Below are 19,946 nucleotides of genomic sequence, written 5' to 3'. Positions count from 1 at the left end.
TTAAATATACAGCAAAATTCTGGAAAAAGATATATAGCAAATTGTTTATAGGAGTTAGTTCTGGGGACAAGAGTGATATTAATAAATAGGAAAGGGTGTTAGAAAGGACTTCTCAGGCTAGAGATGTAGCTCAGTGATAGAGCATGTGGCAAATGTGTGAAGGCTCAGGGTTCAATTCCCAAAATCCCTAGTACTAGGGGGGAAACCCAAAGAAAAAAGGACTAACCTAACAATCATATTTATGTATCATGTTATAATTTTTAAAAATAAATCAAAAATTCAAAAATATTTAAATTGCTATATTTCCTCTTGGAATTCAATCAGATGCTCCCTTTTCCCTGATTAGGAGCTCACAGTGTTGGCTATCTTTTTAAGCACTATTTAATCTTACCACTAAAGAGAAAAGAGGAGATTATAATCAACAAAATTTAGTAGCTGTCTTAGATTGGACTTTCTAGAAGCAGAGTCTGAGAGAGAGATTCTGGTACAAGTGACTTATTGAGAGAATGTTTTCAGAAAAAACCTATAATAAGGCAGTGAAAAAAATCAAGATATGATGGTAGAAGAAGCCAAGCAAAAATGTGCTTTCTAGAGAAGTCTGACCTTAGCTTGATCCCACCAGGAGCTTTCAAGTGTGAAATGCATCACACTTTGTCCTATAAAGGGGTCAGGAGGCAGGGGACTGGGCTGTTACACTCTTGTTTCAACCAGTTGTTGTCTGTGGGCAACCTTCCAGGAGAGATGTACATGTAATATCCTCAGTGACTCTGAGTACAGTGTTGCCCATCTTCAAGGACAGGGATAGGTGTGACCCTTAGTAGATGAAGCAACTAGAAGATGAGTTCCCCAAAAGAGTAAGGAACTTGCACAGACCACCAACAGTATTTGTCACAGTAGCTGCTTAGGGTTCATTAATTGATTAATCTTTTTATTTTGTTCAGTTATCCAATTTCTTTACCTTCATGTTGGAAAACTGTTCACAAGCACGTAAGGAAGATCCAGGTAAGCAAAAACTTTAGTCTTTTCAAAAGTGACCATTAAATATTGAATTGCCCTCATCAAGAAATATAAATCCTGAAGATGGGAGAATGCTAAGAAGTTAAAAAGATGCTTACCTCTCTTTCCTGTGTGACACCTAACAACTAGTGAAATCAGTACAACTGACTTTTTTCTTCTCTTGATGGTATCTGCTAAATCAGCATTAATTAATTTTTTCACTTTTCAAAAAACTGAATTAGATTTCATTGACCATGCATTTGTTGAATACCTTCTCTTGAAGTCCTTGCTGTACAATAGTAGCTTAGTAAAGTATATCTCATTTTTCACCCACAAAAATTTTGTATTGAGAAATAAAAAATATCTTGAGTATTTCAGGCAGTAGATCTCAGTGAAAATGGCAGATTAAATACAGTTGGCCCCAACATATCTGTGTTTTTCTCTCTTTCTCCTGTTTGTCTGCTATGGTTTGAATGTGTTTCCCAAAGTTTATGTGTTGAAAACTTAATTCCCAATGCAACAGTGTTGAGGGGTGGGACCTTTAAGTAATTATGTCATAGGAGGTCCTGCCCTTATGAATGGATTGATGCCATTATCTTGGGAGTGAGTTAATTATCTTTGGAGTGGTGTCCTTATAAAGTATGAATTCAGCCATCATCTCTTTTGAACATGTCTCTCACCATGGGATACTTTTAGCCATGTTACTTACATATGATGTAGCAAGAATGCCCTCACTAGACATGGCCTCTTGATTTTGAACTTCCAGATCTCCAGAACCCTTAGCCAAATTAACTTCTGTTCATTATAAATTATGCAGTCGGTGGTATTCTGTTATAGCAGCATAAAACAGACTAAGACACTATAATCTGTCTCTATGTAGTCATTCTGAACCAAAGACAGGTGATATAGATGTGGTTCAAAAATGATTTTTTTAGAGAGAGAGAATATCTTTTTTGTAGATGGACACAACACAATGCCTTTATTTTTTTTTTAATGTGGTGCTGAGAATCGAACCCAGGTCCCGCCCATGCTAGGCGAGCGCTCTACCACTGAGCCACAATCCCAGCCCTCAAAAATGATTTTAATATTACAATTATTTGCAAGGCATGTATTTCTCTTCAAATTAAGACCTGCTGTTGTTATTTCCATGGTAGAGGCCAGACCTAAAAACTTATTTTTCTTTAATTTGGGCTAATTTTTTTTTGCTGTAATTAAAACATATATGGTATCTAGGAGCATATTTTAAATAATTTGTAAACATCCTTCAAAGTGGTGAAAGAATGATTGTTTTAATGGAATGATTTGAGTACACATGTATGAAACTTATTAAAGCATTTACTGATCCATAGAAGCTTTTTGAATGGTGAAATAGCCAAACCTGAGAAATGGGGAGTGGGTAGAAGTCATTTTCATTCTTTTAGATAGTTGCATTTTGAAGATAGTGGCTTGTGCTTTGTGTTCTTTGGCAAAAAATGTTTTGGGCAAGAAATGTAATGAAGAAATGAAACAGGGCTTGTTCTACTAATGATGTAGTATTTCAATCCAGGCTCATTTCATCAGAGCCACTTATGGAGTTTCAGGGCCACAGATGGCTGGGTTCCAGCCCAGAGATATTTACTCAGACTCTGAATTTTTTTACAATCTGCATTAAAAAAAATTCTACAGATGATTTTAAAATGCAACAAAATATTTTTATCTAAGAAGGGAACAGTAATTCTTTTTTTGGTACTGGGAATTGAACCTGGGGTGCTTTACCACTGAGCCACATCCCCAGCCCTTTTTATTTTTGAGACAGAGCCTCACTAAGTTGCTGAGACTGGCCTCAAACTTGAGATCCTCCTGCTTTAGCCTCAAGTTGCTGGGATTTCGGACATGTACCATCCTGCCCTGCTTATTTTAGTTTTTGTGGTGCTGGGGATTGAACCCAGGGCCTTGTACATACTATACAAGTACTCTACTACTGAGCTACATCCCCTATCCCCTCCCCAAATCTTTAAGTAGTGTCTTTTAATCAGTGGGCATTCTTTTTTTTCTTTTTAGTTGTTGATGGACCTTTATTTTATTTATTTTTATGTGGTGCTGAGGATTGAACCCAGTGCCTCACATGCTAGGCAAGTGCTCTACCACTGTGCCACAACCCCAGCCCTAAGTGGACATTCTTAATTTTAATGTGGTACAATTTTTTTTCTTTATGGTTAGTGCTTCCTGTATAGTTTAAGAAATATTTCCCTGATATGAAGATATGTGTATATATTCATTAGTACAAAAATAAGAACAGGATTAACCTATAGAATAAACCAGAAATGAATGACATTTTTACCCAGAGGGTAGGTACAGAGTAGAAAGAATGGGAGAGTGGAGATTGGGTGGAAGGGATGAGGGGGAAGAGTGACACTTCTCTGAGTATACCTTTTTGGATTTCTAACTCTTAGAATCATGATTATGTTTCACATTGCCCCCTAAAAGTAATAACTAAAAATAAGAAGTGGGGGGAAAAGTGTGTGTGTGATCTCAAAGTAGAATACACACTGTGACAAATTAACTGTATTACAAATGAATAACATAACCACCTAAAGAAGTGGGGAAGAAACATACTAATCTAAGTAATATTGAAAAATAGCATTTTAACTCTAATGTACTTTGATGAGTTTTGATCTTTATTTATTCTGCTTGTGGTTTGCTAAGCTTCTGTGATATATCTAAGTTGGTATTTTTCATCAGATTTGAGAAATTTTCATACATTAATTATTTAAAATATCTTTCAAGTCTAAGTATCTTATTCTTTGTGAATCCTGTTTTTACTTAGAAGGACCTGAAATATTTAAACTATGGATCACTATGCCTGTATTTCTGGATGTTTTTATGTTTTATCTTTAAAAAATGTTAATACTTCATAACATTTGGATTTTTAAAAATTTTTAAAGATTTTTTTTGTAGTTGTAGATGGACATCATGCCTTTATTTTATTTATTTTAATGTGTGGTGCTAAGGCTCGAACCCAGAGCCTCACACATGCTAGGTAAGCGCTCTGCCACCGAACCACAACCCCAGCCCCTGGATTTTTTATATTAAACTATTGAATGGGAAAATTTTAATATCCAGTGTTTGAAAATAATTAAAAAACACAGCTGTAGCCAGGTGCACGGGGGCACACCTGTAATCCTAGCAGCTCAGGAGGCTGAGACAGGAGGATCATGAGTTCAAAGCCAGCCTCAGCAAAAGCAAGGTGCTAAGCAACTCAGTGAGACCCTGTCTCTAAATAAAATACTAAAAAGGGCTGAGGATGTGGCTCAGTGATTGAACCCCTTAGTTCAATCTCCAATGCCAAACAAAACACAACTACAGAGAAAAATTTCCAAGTAGTTAACCAATTTTTCCTGCAACATTTATTTGATAATAGATATTTTCACTACTGATTTGTAATGCCTCCCTCTTAATATGTTTTAGTTGGTTTTTTTGTTGCTGTAACCGAAAGACAAGAACAATTTTAGAAGAGGAAAAGTTTGGGGCTCACAGTTTCAGAGGTCTCACTTCATAGATGGTCAGCTCCATTGCTCTGGGCCAGAGGTGAGGCAGAACATCACAGTGGGAAGATTGTGGTGGAGGAGAGCAGTTCAGGACATGGCACCAGAAAGCATAGAGAGACAGACTACTCAACAAGGGCACATGTAAACACCAAAGTCATGCCAATAGTGACCCTCCTCCTCCAACCACATCCTACCTGCCTACAGTTACCACCCAGTTAATCCCTATTAGGGGGTTAATGCACTGATTAGGTTAAGGCTCTCATAACCCAATCATTTTACCTCTAAATCCTCTTGTATTATCTCACACATGAAATTTTGGGGGACACCTCACATCTAAATCAAAACAATATATTCATTTAAAAATGTATTATTAGAGGCTGGAGTTGTGGCTCAGTTGCAGAGCGCTTGCCTAACATGTGTGAGGCAATGGGTTAGATTCTCAGTACCACATAAAAATCAATAAATAAAGGTCCATTGATAACTAAAAAATATTTTTAAAAAATATATTATTGATCTGGGGTTGTAGCTCAGTGGCAGAGCACTTGCGTAGTGCATGTGATGCCCTGGGTTCAATCCTCAGTACCACATAAAGGTAAATAAATAAAATATTGTGTCCATTTACAACTAAAAATAAATACAAGAATTTTTAAAAAATAAAAAAATGTATTATTGGGTTTATTTTTGATCTCTGTATTCCCTTATATATCTCTCTACTGCAGAGTCCTAGGATCACACTGATTTAATTATTGCAGTGTAACAGAAAGAGAGATTTGCAGATTATTGCCATTGATTGATTTCTAATGCCCTCTTTGGTGAGAGGATTATAGACAACTTCTACCTAGACCTGTATAACTGAAGTGTTGAGATCCCTAAGCCAAGTATTTTTAGGAGCCAGAGTTATTTAACATTCCCAGATACTGAGCCCAGATTAATGGATTGAATTCTGAGGCACAGAGTATCTCAAGACATGAGGTGTTCCAAAGGTGAGAGATGACCTTAAAGCAGTATTTGTTCTTGCAATCTCACCACCTCATTTATGAAAATCATTTATACCAGTTTATCTCTCCATCCTATTACTTTTAGAGCTCAAAACCAGTTCATAGAATTTGATGGGAGCAGAGTCTTCACACAAATATTCCTAGTTGTTTTTTCACATCAGCCTCCTCCTTAAGCAGAAATCTGCCATACCTAGCAGCAGGTTTAAACAGGCTGGGTTTTTTATTTTTCTTTCTGCTTCCCAGATCAGCCAAAGTATTTGGTGTGTGTGTGTGTATGTGTGTGTATATGTGTGTATACACACACACACATACTCTAAATATATACAAATATATTTTCTTTTTCAAAAATACCTTCATTTATTTATTTTACATTTTTATTCTATGGAGTGCTAGGGTATTTTATATTTTTTCTTGATATGGTAAATAGGATATTTTCTCTATGATATCTTCCCATTTATTATTGATAGTATTTCATAAAGCTTTTGACTTATGTCTACTTATATTATTTTGTACTTTTATTGAATAATATTAATGAAATTATTATTGCTTATTTTTATTAAATGTTTGCCATATGCATGAATTTAAGTAAGTACCTTAAATACATTATTTAATTTGGTTTTCATGACAAACCATGAAAATTATTATTGTTATTTACCTTTGATAAATGTAGAATCTGAGACTTAGAAGGTAATCTCCTAATGTTATTCATTTCACCACTGGTAAAGATGTGATTCAAGGGGCTGGGGTTGTGACTCAGTGGTGGAGCACTTGCCTAGCCTGTGTAAAGCACTGGGTTTGATTCTCAGCACCATATATAAATAAATGAATAAAATAATGGTCCATTAATGTCTTTAAAATATTTTAAAAAATGTGTTTCAAGCCATTGGGATTAACCTATGTATTATACTTAATTTTCCTATCCATTCTGGGAGTTTTTCCATTAGTTTTCTTGAGTGTAGGTATTTAATCACATTGGCTACGCAAAACTATATGTTTCTATCTAATAGTTATTGCTCTTATTTCGGCTTTATGTCTTATTGCACTGGTTGGCACTACCAGAGTAATGTTAAAATGAAACAGTGAAAGTGGGATTCTTTTTTTGTTATTGATAATTTAATGGGAGAAACCATTATTATTTAGTCAAAATTTTAAAATTATGTTAAGGAAGCATTCCATCCATTTCTAGTTTTCTGAGTTCTTAAAAAATCATGAGTAGGTTTTGAATTTTATGAAATTCATTTTGGTATCTATTGAATGGACACCAATGATTTTGATCCAGATTCATAATTGGGAAGTGAAATAAACATTTATAGTTAACTATAACTATAAATGTGGTTCAATTGGTACTTTTCTTTTTCCAGCAATACCCAGAGCTTGCTTTCAAAGTAACATGTGGGTGGTAGAGACAGCTAAGAGTTAATTCTAATAATGTGTTGCACAAATTTTTATATATTGTTGCCATTCATTAAATTGTTGCTGTTAGTTATGAAAGTTGTAGCCCACAAAGACATTAGAAATGTCAAAGCTTTGGCTGAAATGTTTTCTCTGATATGCAGATGCTAATGCACAATAAAGGGGGTGTATAGGGAAGAATAGAGTTACTTTGGATTAGACAGAGGGGAGTGAAGGGGGAGGGAAGGGTGTATGGGGGTGGGAAGGATAGTGGAATGAATTGGACATTATTACCCTATGTATATATATGCCTACACGACCAGTGTGATTCTACATCATGTACAACCAGAAGAATGAGAAGTTATACTCCATTTATGTATGATATGTCAAAACTCATTCTACTGTCATGTATAACTAATTAGAACAAAAACAGAGAAATGTTGAAGGTTTGGATTATTTTCATATATGGCACACATGAGCAATTGGAAAAGAATTTATATTATTCTTTTATGTTGCTAAAAACCAGCAGAAGGATAATGATTTGACATTGACTTGATATTGAATAGTTTTAGTTAAGAATTGACTTTGGAAATGGTCCTTTTTCATATTTTTATTACCAAACTTTTTTAAAAAATATTTTTTAGTTGTAGATGGACACAGTACCTTTACTTATTTATCTTTATGTGGCGCTGAGGATTGAACCCAGGGCCTTGCATGTGCTGGGCGAGTGCTCTACCACTGAGCCACAACCCCAGCCCCACCAAAATTTTTAAGGAATGAGGGTCATTAAATATATGAAAGGTAGGGCCATATTCAGCTTGTTTTTAAATTTAATTAAATTTTGTATTTATACGTACACACACATACATACATACATACTGAGGATTGCACCCAGGTTCACTCTACTGCTGAGCTATATCCCCAGCCCCTCCATTTCAAAATTTTATTTTGAGATAGGTTCTCACTAAGTTGCCCAGGCTGGCCTAAAACTTGTGATTCTCCTATTTCAGCCTCCCATATAGCTAGAATTAAAGCATGTACCATCACACTCAGCCAAGCTTTTTTGTTTGTTTGTTTTAAAGAAGAAGGGTGTTTTCATTTTTTCTTACCTAACAAGACTGATTTCTAATCACTGGATTTGATGGAATTGGCTTGTTATATCAGTTAGTAGATGAGAAAGGGAGAAATGACAGAGCATGGGTGAAGGCAATGATTGGGAAAAAGAAGTAATTTTTGCTTATACCTCACAGAATTGGTATTAATAAGTTATAAGAATGTCAATAATGCTATGTAGTATAATATATAGTTAAAGTATAATGATTAAGAATATGTGTTTCATCTCTTCACTTACCATCTTGCCCCCATCTTCCTCATGTATAAAATAGAGAAATAGCAATATTTACTTCACAAGGGTAGTTGTGGTTATTACATGAATTTATACATGTAAAGATCTTAAAACAATGCCTGGCACATAGTTTATTAAATAGGTAAGAGCTATCATTGTCATCATTATCATTGTCATCATCTTCAATATAAGAAGGAGGGGTTTGGGACTCAACCTGGATGCATTCTGAATTTTGGAGGATGAGAATAAATTATCCAAGGAGGAGACAGAATGAAGAAAGAGTTGTCCAAGAATAAACATAGAAATATCAAATAATAGAGTGTTGTTTTGGAAGGTTGGAAGAGGAAATCTTTCTCAGTGTGGACAGATATGAAGTCCAGGGTGGAATTTTTGATTTCAGGAGTCTTTAGCTATGTCTAATTTATTTACAGAGTTTGAAGAAAGGATCATACTGAAGGTATAGGCAGCAGAGAAAATTGACTAACACGGTTGCCTCTGAGAATTTGGAAGGAGCAAAGGGTTGGACATGTCCATAGGCATCCCCATATCTACATCCTCAACTTCTTTTTCTCTTATAACATCTGGATTTCTAAGTCAGGCATGTTTCAAAGGCTATACTGCCTTTGTCATGAATACTATAACCATGTCATAAATTCCTTCCTCATCTATAAAACAAAATCCTCTACTCCTGACCATATGTTCCATATTCACTTTATTTTTTAAAGTCTATTACAGAAACCAATATTGACAATTCTGTTAGATGATGCAGTTAAATTTGGGGTATTTTTGTGGTGTAGTTGTTTTCCCTGAGAAGTGGGTTGTTTTCTTTCCCCAAGAGTTTTGTGATATTTCAATGTATTTAGTCAGGAAAAGTAAATTTTCCTTTGGTACAAAATTCATCTCCAAGAATGGCTATCAAATTAAAATGGGTGGTATCATCATTAAGATAGTTAAGTAAACTATTTGGGCGTCACTGCCTACATAATGAATCTGAAATAAAGTATATCAAGGATGCTTATATTTCTAGTTTCTAGCATTATTAATTATTAATTGAAACGAATTATTCTTAAATCTCAAAATCCAATGTTTCTAGCATTATTATTATTAATTAAAATAAGTTATCTTAAATTTTAAACCAAATCCAAATGAGAAAAATAACCTCTGCTGGACCACATTGAAGACAGATATTATTACTTCTAAATTCTGCTTTTTATAAAACATCATCAACTATCACCAAAAAATATTGGGGTACACAATTTAGAAAATATTTTTTAAATGACCAAATATAACTTTAGAATTTGTTTTCAGACTTAGTTTTTAAATGTAATCTTCTCAGCATAACTGGATTGTGAAAAAATATATTTTATCTACATCTACTAACATCATACCTTCTAAACACATCACTCTAAATATTCAAAAAGAAAGGAACTGTTTGCAGAGAACTTCTGGTGAATGGCCTTAATTACAAATCAGTGTTAATGAGTTGAAGAGTATGTCATCATCTTCTGGGCCATTTCTCTTTCCCTCTCTCTCTGTTTTGTTATCAGGGATCGAACCCAGGGACACTTAACCAATGAACCAATTCCCAGTCCTTTTATTTTTTATTTTGAGACCTGGTCTTACTAAATTGCTTAGGGCCTTCCTAAGTTGTTAAGAATGGCTTTGAACTGTTGATCCTCTTGCCTAGCCTCCTGAGCTGCTAGGATTACAGGTGTGTGCCACCATTCCTGGCTTGGACCAGTCCTCTCTTACTGTAATAATCTTGTGTATTAGCCACAATACCTCAGTGCTATACAGTAAACATTTCTTCTAGCATGTCTACAGATTAGCTGACCACTTCTGATGATCTTGGTAGACTTGATTTAGCAGTATTTTGGGTCTTGGCTGAGGTCACTCATGTGTCTGAAGCTCTGCTGGCTGCTGAATAATCTTGAACACCTTTGGCTAGGATGATGCAGCTCTGTTCCACATGGTGTTGGTTTTTTTTATTCAGCTAGCCTGGGCTTAGAGGTAGTGGTAGTTTTCCAAAAGAGAGATGCATACAAGGCCTCCTGAGACCTGGACATGAAGTTAGTAGGTATTACTTCCCCCATATTCTTCAGGCCAATGCAAGTCATGAACCTGGACTAGTTTGAAGGGATGGAAAAATATGCTTAATGGGAGAAATGACTAAATCACATTTTAAAAGGCATGGGTAGAAGCTAGGATAGAGAATTGAGGCCACTTTTGTGATCAGTCTGTCACATCCCCTTTCATCTTTCTCTGCCTGAATTGTCTGGATGTCTGTTCTTGAGCTGACTGTTTTGTGGGTAATCTTGTAAGAAATGACTGTGGGTCTCAGTACCTACTAAAATGGGGAATGTAGGCAATCTGTTACTATACAGAAATGTCTCTCAAAGAGGGCTTTGGACATTTCTGCTTATGGTTTGTCATTTAATTTTATTGCTTTGTTATCAAGAAAAAAAGAAAATCATGTAAGAAAATTTTTATGTGAAGGGAGAAGCAAATTAATTACAACTAAGTAAAATCCTCTCAAGTGTTTAATGAGAAAAATTGAATGTTGTAGTTTAATTTTTTGTAGCTCCTGAATAGCAGCAGTTGTTTGAATAAAATACAATGAATTGTTGTGTTTTTAGCCCTGTTGGTAAAAACCTGAGATGAAAGGAGTGGGCAAAAAATTTAGAGCTAGAGTTTCAGAGAATCAAAATACCTTGACTGACCAGTTTTTATGATGCTTCTCTTCCTTTGCACTGATTATAGACTCAGTACTTTGTCAAAACATTATCCCAGGAAGGGATAATGGTTATCTATGTGAATGTACCTATTGGTCTCAGAATCAGTCATTCCTCATGGTTATTTGTGGGATATCTTGATATTCATAATATTTAACACCAGTGCCTTATGGGCTAGGTATTCAAGAAGATTTTTATTACATGTAAGTATTGAAATGTTGATTTCCACTGTTCACCCACCTTTCTGTCTTTAATTTTCCAGAACTTGTAAGTCGGCTTTTTGAAAGAACCTTCCAGGATATCAAGGATAGACAGGAGTATGTAGGGTTGATAGATGTACCGGACTCTTATGAAGGCCCTCGCCTGGAATTTCCTCTCACTTTTACTGACATCAATCACCTTCTTGAGGCCTTTAAGCAACAACAGGCAAGTGGAAGCAGATTCTGCCTTGGTTTTTGTACAGAGCAGCTGCTCAGTGACCATCTATTGAATGAATGAATTTCATACTGCATCAGAAATGTATTTCCTTGGGAAAAAAACCGCTAAACTGTTTTGTACAGTGGCCAAACAATTCATCTTAGGTCAGAGTTACCTTCTACTTTGTTTAACCTATTAAATAGAAGTCTCCTCAGATGCATAGCAACCTCCTCTTGATCTGGATGTTTATAACATTTCCTTTTCCATTTTTGTGACATAATTCACATACCATAAAATTCACAGATTTAAAATGTACAATTCAGTGATTTTTAGTACATTAACAAGGTTGTATAATCATTACCAATATCTAATTGAATAACATTTTCATCACCCCAAAAGAAAGGCCACACTGATTTGCCATTTCCTCCTCCTTCATCTAGGCAACCACTATTCTACTTTCTGTCTCTATGAATTTGCCTATTCTGGATATTTCATATAAGTGAAATTACATAATATATGGTTTTTTGTGTTTGGCTTTTTTCACTTAACAGTAATGATACAGAAATTTCTAAGGTTCATTCATGTCACAGCATGTATCATTACTTCATTTATTTTAATGGCTGAATAATATTGCATTGTATATCAGTTTGTTTACTGTGTTATCTGTGGATGAACATTGGATTGTTTTTACCTTTTGGTTATTATGAACAATGCTACTATGAACATTTATGTACAAATTTTTGTATGAACACATCTTCACTTCTCTTGGGTATATACCTAGAAGTAGAATTGTGGGATTGTAGAATTACGGTAACTCTTTGAGTAACCGCTAAACTGTTTTCTACAGTGGCCAAACAATTTTACATTCCCACCAGCAATGTATGAGTGTTCCAATTCTCCATGGTTTTGACAACACTTATTATTTTATTTTCATTTTTATTGTAGCTATCCTAATTGTGTGAAATGGCATCTCACTGAAGTTTTAAAAAAATATTTTTAGCTACAGATGGATAAAATATCTTTATTTCATTTGTTTTATGTGGTGCTGAGAATCAAACCCCGTGCCTCACACATGCTAGGCAAGTGCTCTACCCCTGAGCCACAACCCCAGCCCTTATTGTAGTTTTGATTTACGTTTCCTAATAGTGTTGAGCATTTTTCATGTATTTATTGGCTGTTTGTGTACCTCCTTTGGAGAAATGCTTATGTAGATCCTTCACCCATTTTAAAACCAGGTTGTCTTTTTTTTTTTTTTTTTATTGCGTTATAAGAGTTCTGTCTGGATTTAAGTTCCTTATCAGATATATGATTTACGATTTTTTTTCTTTTTCCGTAGATTGTCTTTTCACTTTCTTGTTAATGGACTTTTTTTTTTTTGGTACCAGGGATTGAACCCAGAGGCACTTAACCACTGAGCCACATCCCAGCCCTTTTTTTCTTTTTTCTTTTGTACTTAGAGACAAGGTTCTCACTGATTTGATTAGCGCCTCGCTTTTGCTGAGGTTGGCTTTGAACTCCCCTAGCCCTTTTATATTTTATTTAGAGACAGGATCTTGCTGAGTTGTTCAGTGCCTTGCTAAATTTCTGGGGCTGGCTTTTAACTTGGCCATTCTCCTCTTTCAGCCTCCCCAGCCACTGGGATTACAGGCATGTGCCACTGTGCCCAGCTGATAATGGACTTTGATGCACAAGAATTTTTATTTTAACAAAGTCCAGTTAATTAACTTTTCTCCTTTTGGTTGCTTATGCATTTTTTGGTGTCATCTGAGAATCCATTGTCAAATCCATGATCATGAAAATTTATTCCTGTATTTTCTTCTAAGAGTTTTATAGTTTTAGCTCTTATATTTAGGTCTATGAACCATTTTGTGTTAATTCCTATATAGCATGAGATAGGGGTCAAACTTCTTCATTCTTTGCATATGGTTATGCAGTTGTCCCAGCATCATTTGTTGAAGAGACTATTCTTTTCCCATTGAGTGGTCTTGGCACTCTTGTTCAAAATCCATAAGCCATAGATATATGCATTTGTTTCTGGACTATCAATTCTATTTCATTGGTCTATGCATTTATCTTTTTTATTTATTTGTTTTTGTTTTTGTGTATTGGTGGGAATCCAGCCCAAGTCTTCCTACATGCCACGCAAGTACTTTACCACTGAGGTATATCCCCAGCCCCCTGTATGTCTGTCTTTATGCCAGTAGCACACTGTATTAGTTACTGTAGCTTTGTAGTAAGTTTTCTTTTTTTTGTTCCCTCCTCCTCTTCTTCTTTCCCCCCCCCCCCCCCTGTGGAGATACTGGGGATAGAACCCAGGAGCATTCTGCCTCTGCAGCTACATCCCAGCCCTTTTTAAAATTATTCTGAGACAGGGCCTGGCTAAGTTGCCCAGGCAGATCTTGAATTTGCTATTCTCCTGTCTCAGTCTCCCAAGTCACTGGGATTATAGGCATGTGCCACCATTTCCAGCAAGGTTTTTTTTGTTTGTTTGTTTGCAGGACTAGGAATTGAACCCAGGGCCTTATGTGTGCTAGGCAAGCACTCTACCACTAAGCTACATCCCTGACTATGTTGTAACCTTTGAAATAGGGAAATGTGAGTTCTTCAGCTTTGTTCTTTCTTTTCAATTTTGTTTTGGTGGTTTAGGGTTCCTTGCAATGAATTTGAGGATTGAAAATTTTATTTCTGCAAAAAAGCCATTGAAATTTTGATAGGTATTGCATTAAATTCATAGGCAATACTTTGTTTGGGTAGTATTGCCATTTGACAACATTGTCTTCCAATCCATGAAAACAGGGTATTTTCCCACTTATTTATGTCTCCCTTAATTTCTTTCAGCAATGTTTTTTAGTTTTCAGTGGACAAGTCTTTCACAACCTTGGTTAAATTTATTCTTAGGTATTTGGTTGACTCTGTAAAAGAAATTGCTTTCTTGATTTTTTTTTTTTTGCATTGTTTATGGCTTGCAGCTTCAATGAATTGATTTATCAGGTCTGATAGTTCTTTGGTTTATGCAGATTCTTTGGGATATTTTCCATACAGGATCATGTCTTTTGTGGAGTTTTATTTTTCCTCTTTTCTGATCTGTATGCTTTTGTTTTGTGTGTAATTTCTCTGTCTAGAGCTTGTAGTACAATATTGAGTAGCAGTGATGAAAGTTGGAATGTTTGTCTTGTTCCTGTCTTAAAGGGAAATCTTTCCGTCTTTCACCATGGTGTTTGATGTTGTGGGTTTTTCATAAATGCCCTTTGTCATGCTGAAGAAGTTTCCTTCTAATTTTAGTTTCCTAAGTAATTTTATCATAAAAGGGTTTTGAGTTTTCTTTATTTTTTTTTGTATGTGTGTGGGTTGAGATAATTGTATGTGTATGTGTGTGTGTGTTTTCCTTCATTTTCTAAATGTGGTATAATACACTGATTCATTTTCTTATTTTCAACCACCCTTATATTCCTGAGGTAAATCTCACTTGGTCATGGTTAATAATCTCTTTAAAATGCAGTTGAATTTGGTTTACTGGCATTTTGTTGAAGATTTTTATATCTACATTTTTAAGAGATAGTTGATCTGTAATTTTCTTTTAGTGTCTGTGTTTGGCTTTGATATCAGGGTAATAATGATTTCATAGAATGAGTTAGGTATTTTTCCCTCTTATTTGGTTTCTTTTTTTGGGAGGAATTTGAGAAGGATTGGTGTTAATTTTTTTATTATAATTTTTCATTGGTGCATTATAGTTACACATTATAGTGGTTGTTATATATTTGTACATGCACACAATATAACTTGGTTAATTTTATTCTCCAGTATTTAATTCAATTAGTGTAGCCACCTGGACTTCAGCTTTTCTTTACTAGGAGGTTTTTGATTACTGATCCAATCTCTTTACTTATTGTAGGTCTGTGCAGATTTCCTATTTCTTCTTGAGTCTACTCTGGTAATTTGTGTATTTTTAGGAATTTGTCCATTTCATATAACTTATCTAATTTGTTAATGTACAGTTGTTCATAGTATTCTGTTACAATCTTTTTATTTTATTTATTTATTTATTTATTTTTGTACCAGGAATTGAACCTGGGGCTCTTAACCACTGAGCCAAATCTCCAGCCCTTTTTTATATTTTATTTTGAAACAGGGTCTTGCTGAGTTGCTTAGGGCCTCACTAAGTTGCTGAGGCTGGCTTTGAACTTTCAATCTTCCTGCCCCAGCCTCCTGAACTGCTGGGATCACAGGTGTGTGCCACCAAGCCCGGCTCTTTTGTAATTTCTTTAAAGTTGATGGTAATAGCCTTATATTTGTTTCTGATTTTGGTTGTTTGAATTTTCTCTCTCTCTGCCCCACCCCTTTTTTTCAGTCTAGTCAAAGGTTTATTAATTTTGTTGATATGAAGAACCAACTTTTGTTGATTCTCTGTTGTTTTTCTGCTCTGTTTCATTTATCCCTACTGTAATTCTTATTTTCTTCCTTCTACTAACTTTGGGTTTAGTTTGCTTTTATTTTTCTAGTGAACTAAAAGTACTGTTGGATTTGAAATAATTTTTTTTCTCTCCCTCCAGTGTTTTATTTTTTATTTTTTAATTTGTTTTAATTAGTTACACGTGACAGTACAATGATCTTGACATATCATACATTTGAATCAGATGAGATATAATTTCTCATTTTTCTGAGTGTACAGGCTGCAGAATCACATTGGTCATGCAGTCTCATATATACACACAGCAATAATAATGACTATTTTATTCTGTCCTTGAAATAATTTTTTTAATGCAGACATTTACAGTTATAAATTTCTCTCTGAGCACTGCTTTTGCCATATTGCATATGTTTTGGTGTGTTGTGTTTTCATTTTCATTCATCTCAAAGTATTTTCTAATTTCTCTTGTGGGTTTTTTTTCCTTTCCATTGGTTGTTTAAGAGTAATGTATTTTCTAGTTTTGCTTCTGTTATTGATTTCTAGTTGCATTCCATTGAGGTCAAAGAAGATACTTTGCACCATTTCAGTCTTTTAAAATTAAATTTATTGAGGCTTATATTGTGACTTAACATCTGGTCTATCCTGGAATATTTTCCATGTGTACTTGAGAAAAATGAGTCTGCTGTTTTGGGGTAAGTATTCTATACATGTCTATTAAGTCTAGTTGTGTGTGTGGTTTCTGTAATGTCCATTCAGTTCCTTATGAAATGAAGGAAGAAAGAAAAAAAGAAATTTCTCTCAGTCTTTGCAGATTGACTCTATTGGGACCCTTGCTTCACTGCTTGGTCAGGCCATTTACAAATCTGTCTTGCAAAGTATCATGCTTATGCTTAGACATTGTCAAGTTTCCTTTTTCTTTATTTAGTGTGTGTTTGACTGCTGTAAACCTCAAAGATATTTCAGAGCTCTGACAAAATTGATTCTGACAGTTTTTTTGGTTTGATTTTTCAATAGTTCTGTGGAGGGATTGGATCTTGGAGCTCACTACATCATTGTCTCTGATATCACCCCTAAACCCTTTTTCTCAATTTAGGACATAAAAGGGATACTCTCAGAGTAAGAGTGAACTGGAAATAGGCTGGCTCTGCAGGAATTGAAGCATAGCTTTGAATCATCTGATTTATGAAATTGAATTGAGATCATCCTACGTAGCTAGTGCTCCTAGTCACTTGCCAACAACAAATTTAAATCCTCTCTGGAAAAAAATAGGCCTGAAATTATTTCTACAGTTTTTCCTATACAGTGTCCATGATGCATGAAAGCAAACAGATAAATAACAGATAATGGAAACAAACCCATATTCAGATAATGACATTATTAGACTAAGAATTTAAAATAAATATGCTTAATATGTTCAAGGAGATAAAAAGATATAACATCATCCAAGGAGCTATAATGGAAAATTTTATAATTTTGACTTTATAAATATGAAAAATTATATTATTAAGGAAAGACTCAAAGAATAAAAGGTTCAACACAGTATACAGTATATTCCCATTGTAAGAAAAAAAATCAAGGACTATGTTTTTTATCTTTAAAAATTGCAATAAAATTCATATAACATAAAATCAACCATTCAAACTATTTTAAAGTACATGATTCAGTGGTTTTTTAGTATTTAAAATGTTATTCAACCAACACTATTCCAGAACTGTTTTTTTGTGTTTTTTTTTTTGGTGTGTGTGTGTGTGTGTGTGTGTGTGGTACTGGGGATCAAACTCAGGGACTGTGCATGATGCCAGGCAACTGCTCTTATTTCCAGAATATTTTTGTCATCCCCAAATAAAACCCTGTATCCATTAACATTCACTTTCCTCAGCTCCTGGGGAATTAGTATACCACTAATTTAACTTTTTGTCTCTACAGATTTCTCAGATCTGGATGTTTCATATAATGAAATTATATAATATATGTGGACTTTGATGTCTTGCTTCTTTCACTTGGCATAATGTCTTCAGAGTTCATTCATTTTGTTGCATGTTCTAGTATTTCATTCCTATTTTTAGCTGAATAATATTACTTTATATGGATATACCACATTTTACTTAAAGGATTATATATTTATACCTACATTTGAATATTCATGTATAGTTATATTAATTCTGTATACTTGCAAACAAGTAGAATATTTTTGGGAAAGATACTAAAAACATTCTCAATAGTGACTGCTTCTGGGGACAGGGATGGGGGATTGAGGTCTGGGAAAAAGGGAAAGTCACTTTTCATTGTTCTATCCCTTTTTTTGGATGGAGGAGGTGCTATGGGGGATTGAACTCAGGGGCACTCGACCACTGAGCCACATTCCCAGCCCTGTTTTGGATTTTTATTGAGAGACAGGGTCTCACTGAGTTACTTAGTGCCTCGTCGTTGCTGAGGCTGGCTTTGAACTTGCAATCCTTCTGTCTCGGCCTCCCGAGCCGCTGGGATTACAGGCGTGTGCCGCCTCTCCTGGCTTGTTCTATCCCTTTTTAATGTCACATTTTTATTTCAACTAAAAAAAAAAAAAAAAGAATCTTATCTATTTAAAACTACTTTTTGAAAAAGAAATATCCTTTAATAGTAGCATTTTATGTAAAAATAAATAAAAAAAGAAAGGAAAAAAAGTAGCATTTTCCCTCCTTTGATGCGTTTAAAAGAATGTGAATATTTTATTTAAGAGATTGTTTAATTCAAATATATTTACAAATATAAAAATGTCTGATTTACCTGTTTTGAATATTTAATATTGTAGTTGTAAATATAAGATTATAATGCTGCTGAAAGATGGCCTTACAGGCAAGTAATAAAATTAATGAAGTGATTTTACTCAACCTAAAGAGAATCCAGAAAAACTATTTATACTGAGAATTTTCTATTGTTACAAGATATTCTCAGTGAATATTAATTTAACTTAAAAAAAAAAAAAAAAGCAAATCATCCTCTTCAGACAGCAATTACTCTGATTAATACTACAAATGGACCAGAAAAGCTACAATGACAAGGTTACTCAGAAGCATCATTAAAAATCACTAGATTAAATGTGTGAACTTAAAATAAGCCATTAAAAAATATTTTGCCTGTTCCTTTAAAATATGACTGCAGGAAAATTCACAATCAAGTTTTGATTCAAGTTGTAGATTGAATGGAGTTAGAATGCTTTTGTGGGGAAAAGACTTTGCAGTCCATTAAGTCTTGGAAGAGCAGGAAATTCCTCACTCATCAAGATCCAAGGAACTTTCTGTTTCCTCCTAATTCTCACATTGCTACAAATCCTGTTTCTTGTTTCTTTTAAAACAATAATAATGAAAATTCTCAAAATTTACATAAAATATTTTTGGATCTTGGATAAAAAGTAATTTTATTTTAAAAGTTATGAAAATGGAAATTTCAGGACACCATGAGACAGTATTAGTCCAAAGGGTTCTATTTTCCCTTATACCCAGAGCAGTATCTGAAAGATATTCAGCAATGACCCCTTTCTCAGCTGGCAATAATATAAACCAGTTCTGTCTAATAGAAATAAAATGTGAGCCATATATTTGAAATTTTCTAGTATTCACATTTAAAATATACAAGAAGGTAAAATCAATTTTAATAATTTATTTAACTCAATATATAAAGTATTATTTCAATATGTGATTATATTAAAAATTACATTTATTTTTTTCATATTAAATCCTTGAAACCTAGTATGAAATTTGCTCTTAGAGCATATCTCAAGTCAGAAGAACCCCATTTTATGTTTCCAATAGCCCCATGTAGCTAGTGCCTGCCATATTGAACAGCCAGCATAGGTTTAAATAGTCCTAAACTTTAAAGTTGTGTTAACATCTGTTAAATTTTTGTGGTGGTCACATCTCTGTTATATTTTGGAGTAAATATTTGGAATATTTTATAATTTAAAAAGGCAGAGGAAGACACAATGGATTAAAAAGAAGTCAAGGGGAAAAATCAGTAAATCTGCAAAACACTTATGCCATCAACACTATAACACTAGAACAATGAGATTAATAATTATAAATAGGAGATAATCCAAGTTTTTAAAAAAATTTTTTTTTAGTTGTAGTTGGACACAATGCCTTTATTTTATTT

At 34.3% G+C, this 19,946-nt stretch overlaps 1 protein-coding gene across 1 annotated transcript in view; it reads left to right on the top strand.

Annotated features, from left to right (window-relative positions):
- Ppef1 (protein phosphatase with EF-hand domain 1) overlaps nucleotides 1-19,946 on the top strand; it is a 136,702-nt gene that overhangs the window by 56,075 nt on the left and 60,681 nt on the right. Inside the window, exons 8-9 of the mRNA XM_046425837.2 lie at nucleotides 942-1,002; nucleotides 11,253-11,416. Coding sequence (XP_046281793.1) covers nucleotides 942-1,002; nucleotides 11,253-11,416 — 225 coding nt within the window. The remainder of the gene's footprint in view (nucleotides 1-941; nucleotides 1,003-11,252; nucleotides 11,417-19,946) is intronic.

Source organism: Marmota monax, unplaced genomic scaffold (genome assembly GCF_021218885.2).
Source record: "Marmota monax isolate L192 unplaced genomic scaffold, Marmota_monax_Labrador192_F-V1.1 WCK01_AAM20220418_F8-fsc00203, whole genome shotgun sequence".
In the NCBI taxonomy this organism is placed as follows: domain Eukaryota; kingdom Metazoa; phylum Chordata; class Mammalia; order Rodentia; family Sciuridae; genus Marmota; species Marmota monax.
Note: the sequence above shows the minus strand (reverse complement) of the source record. Positions and strands in the feature narration are given on the sequence as shown.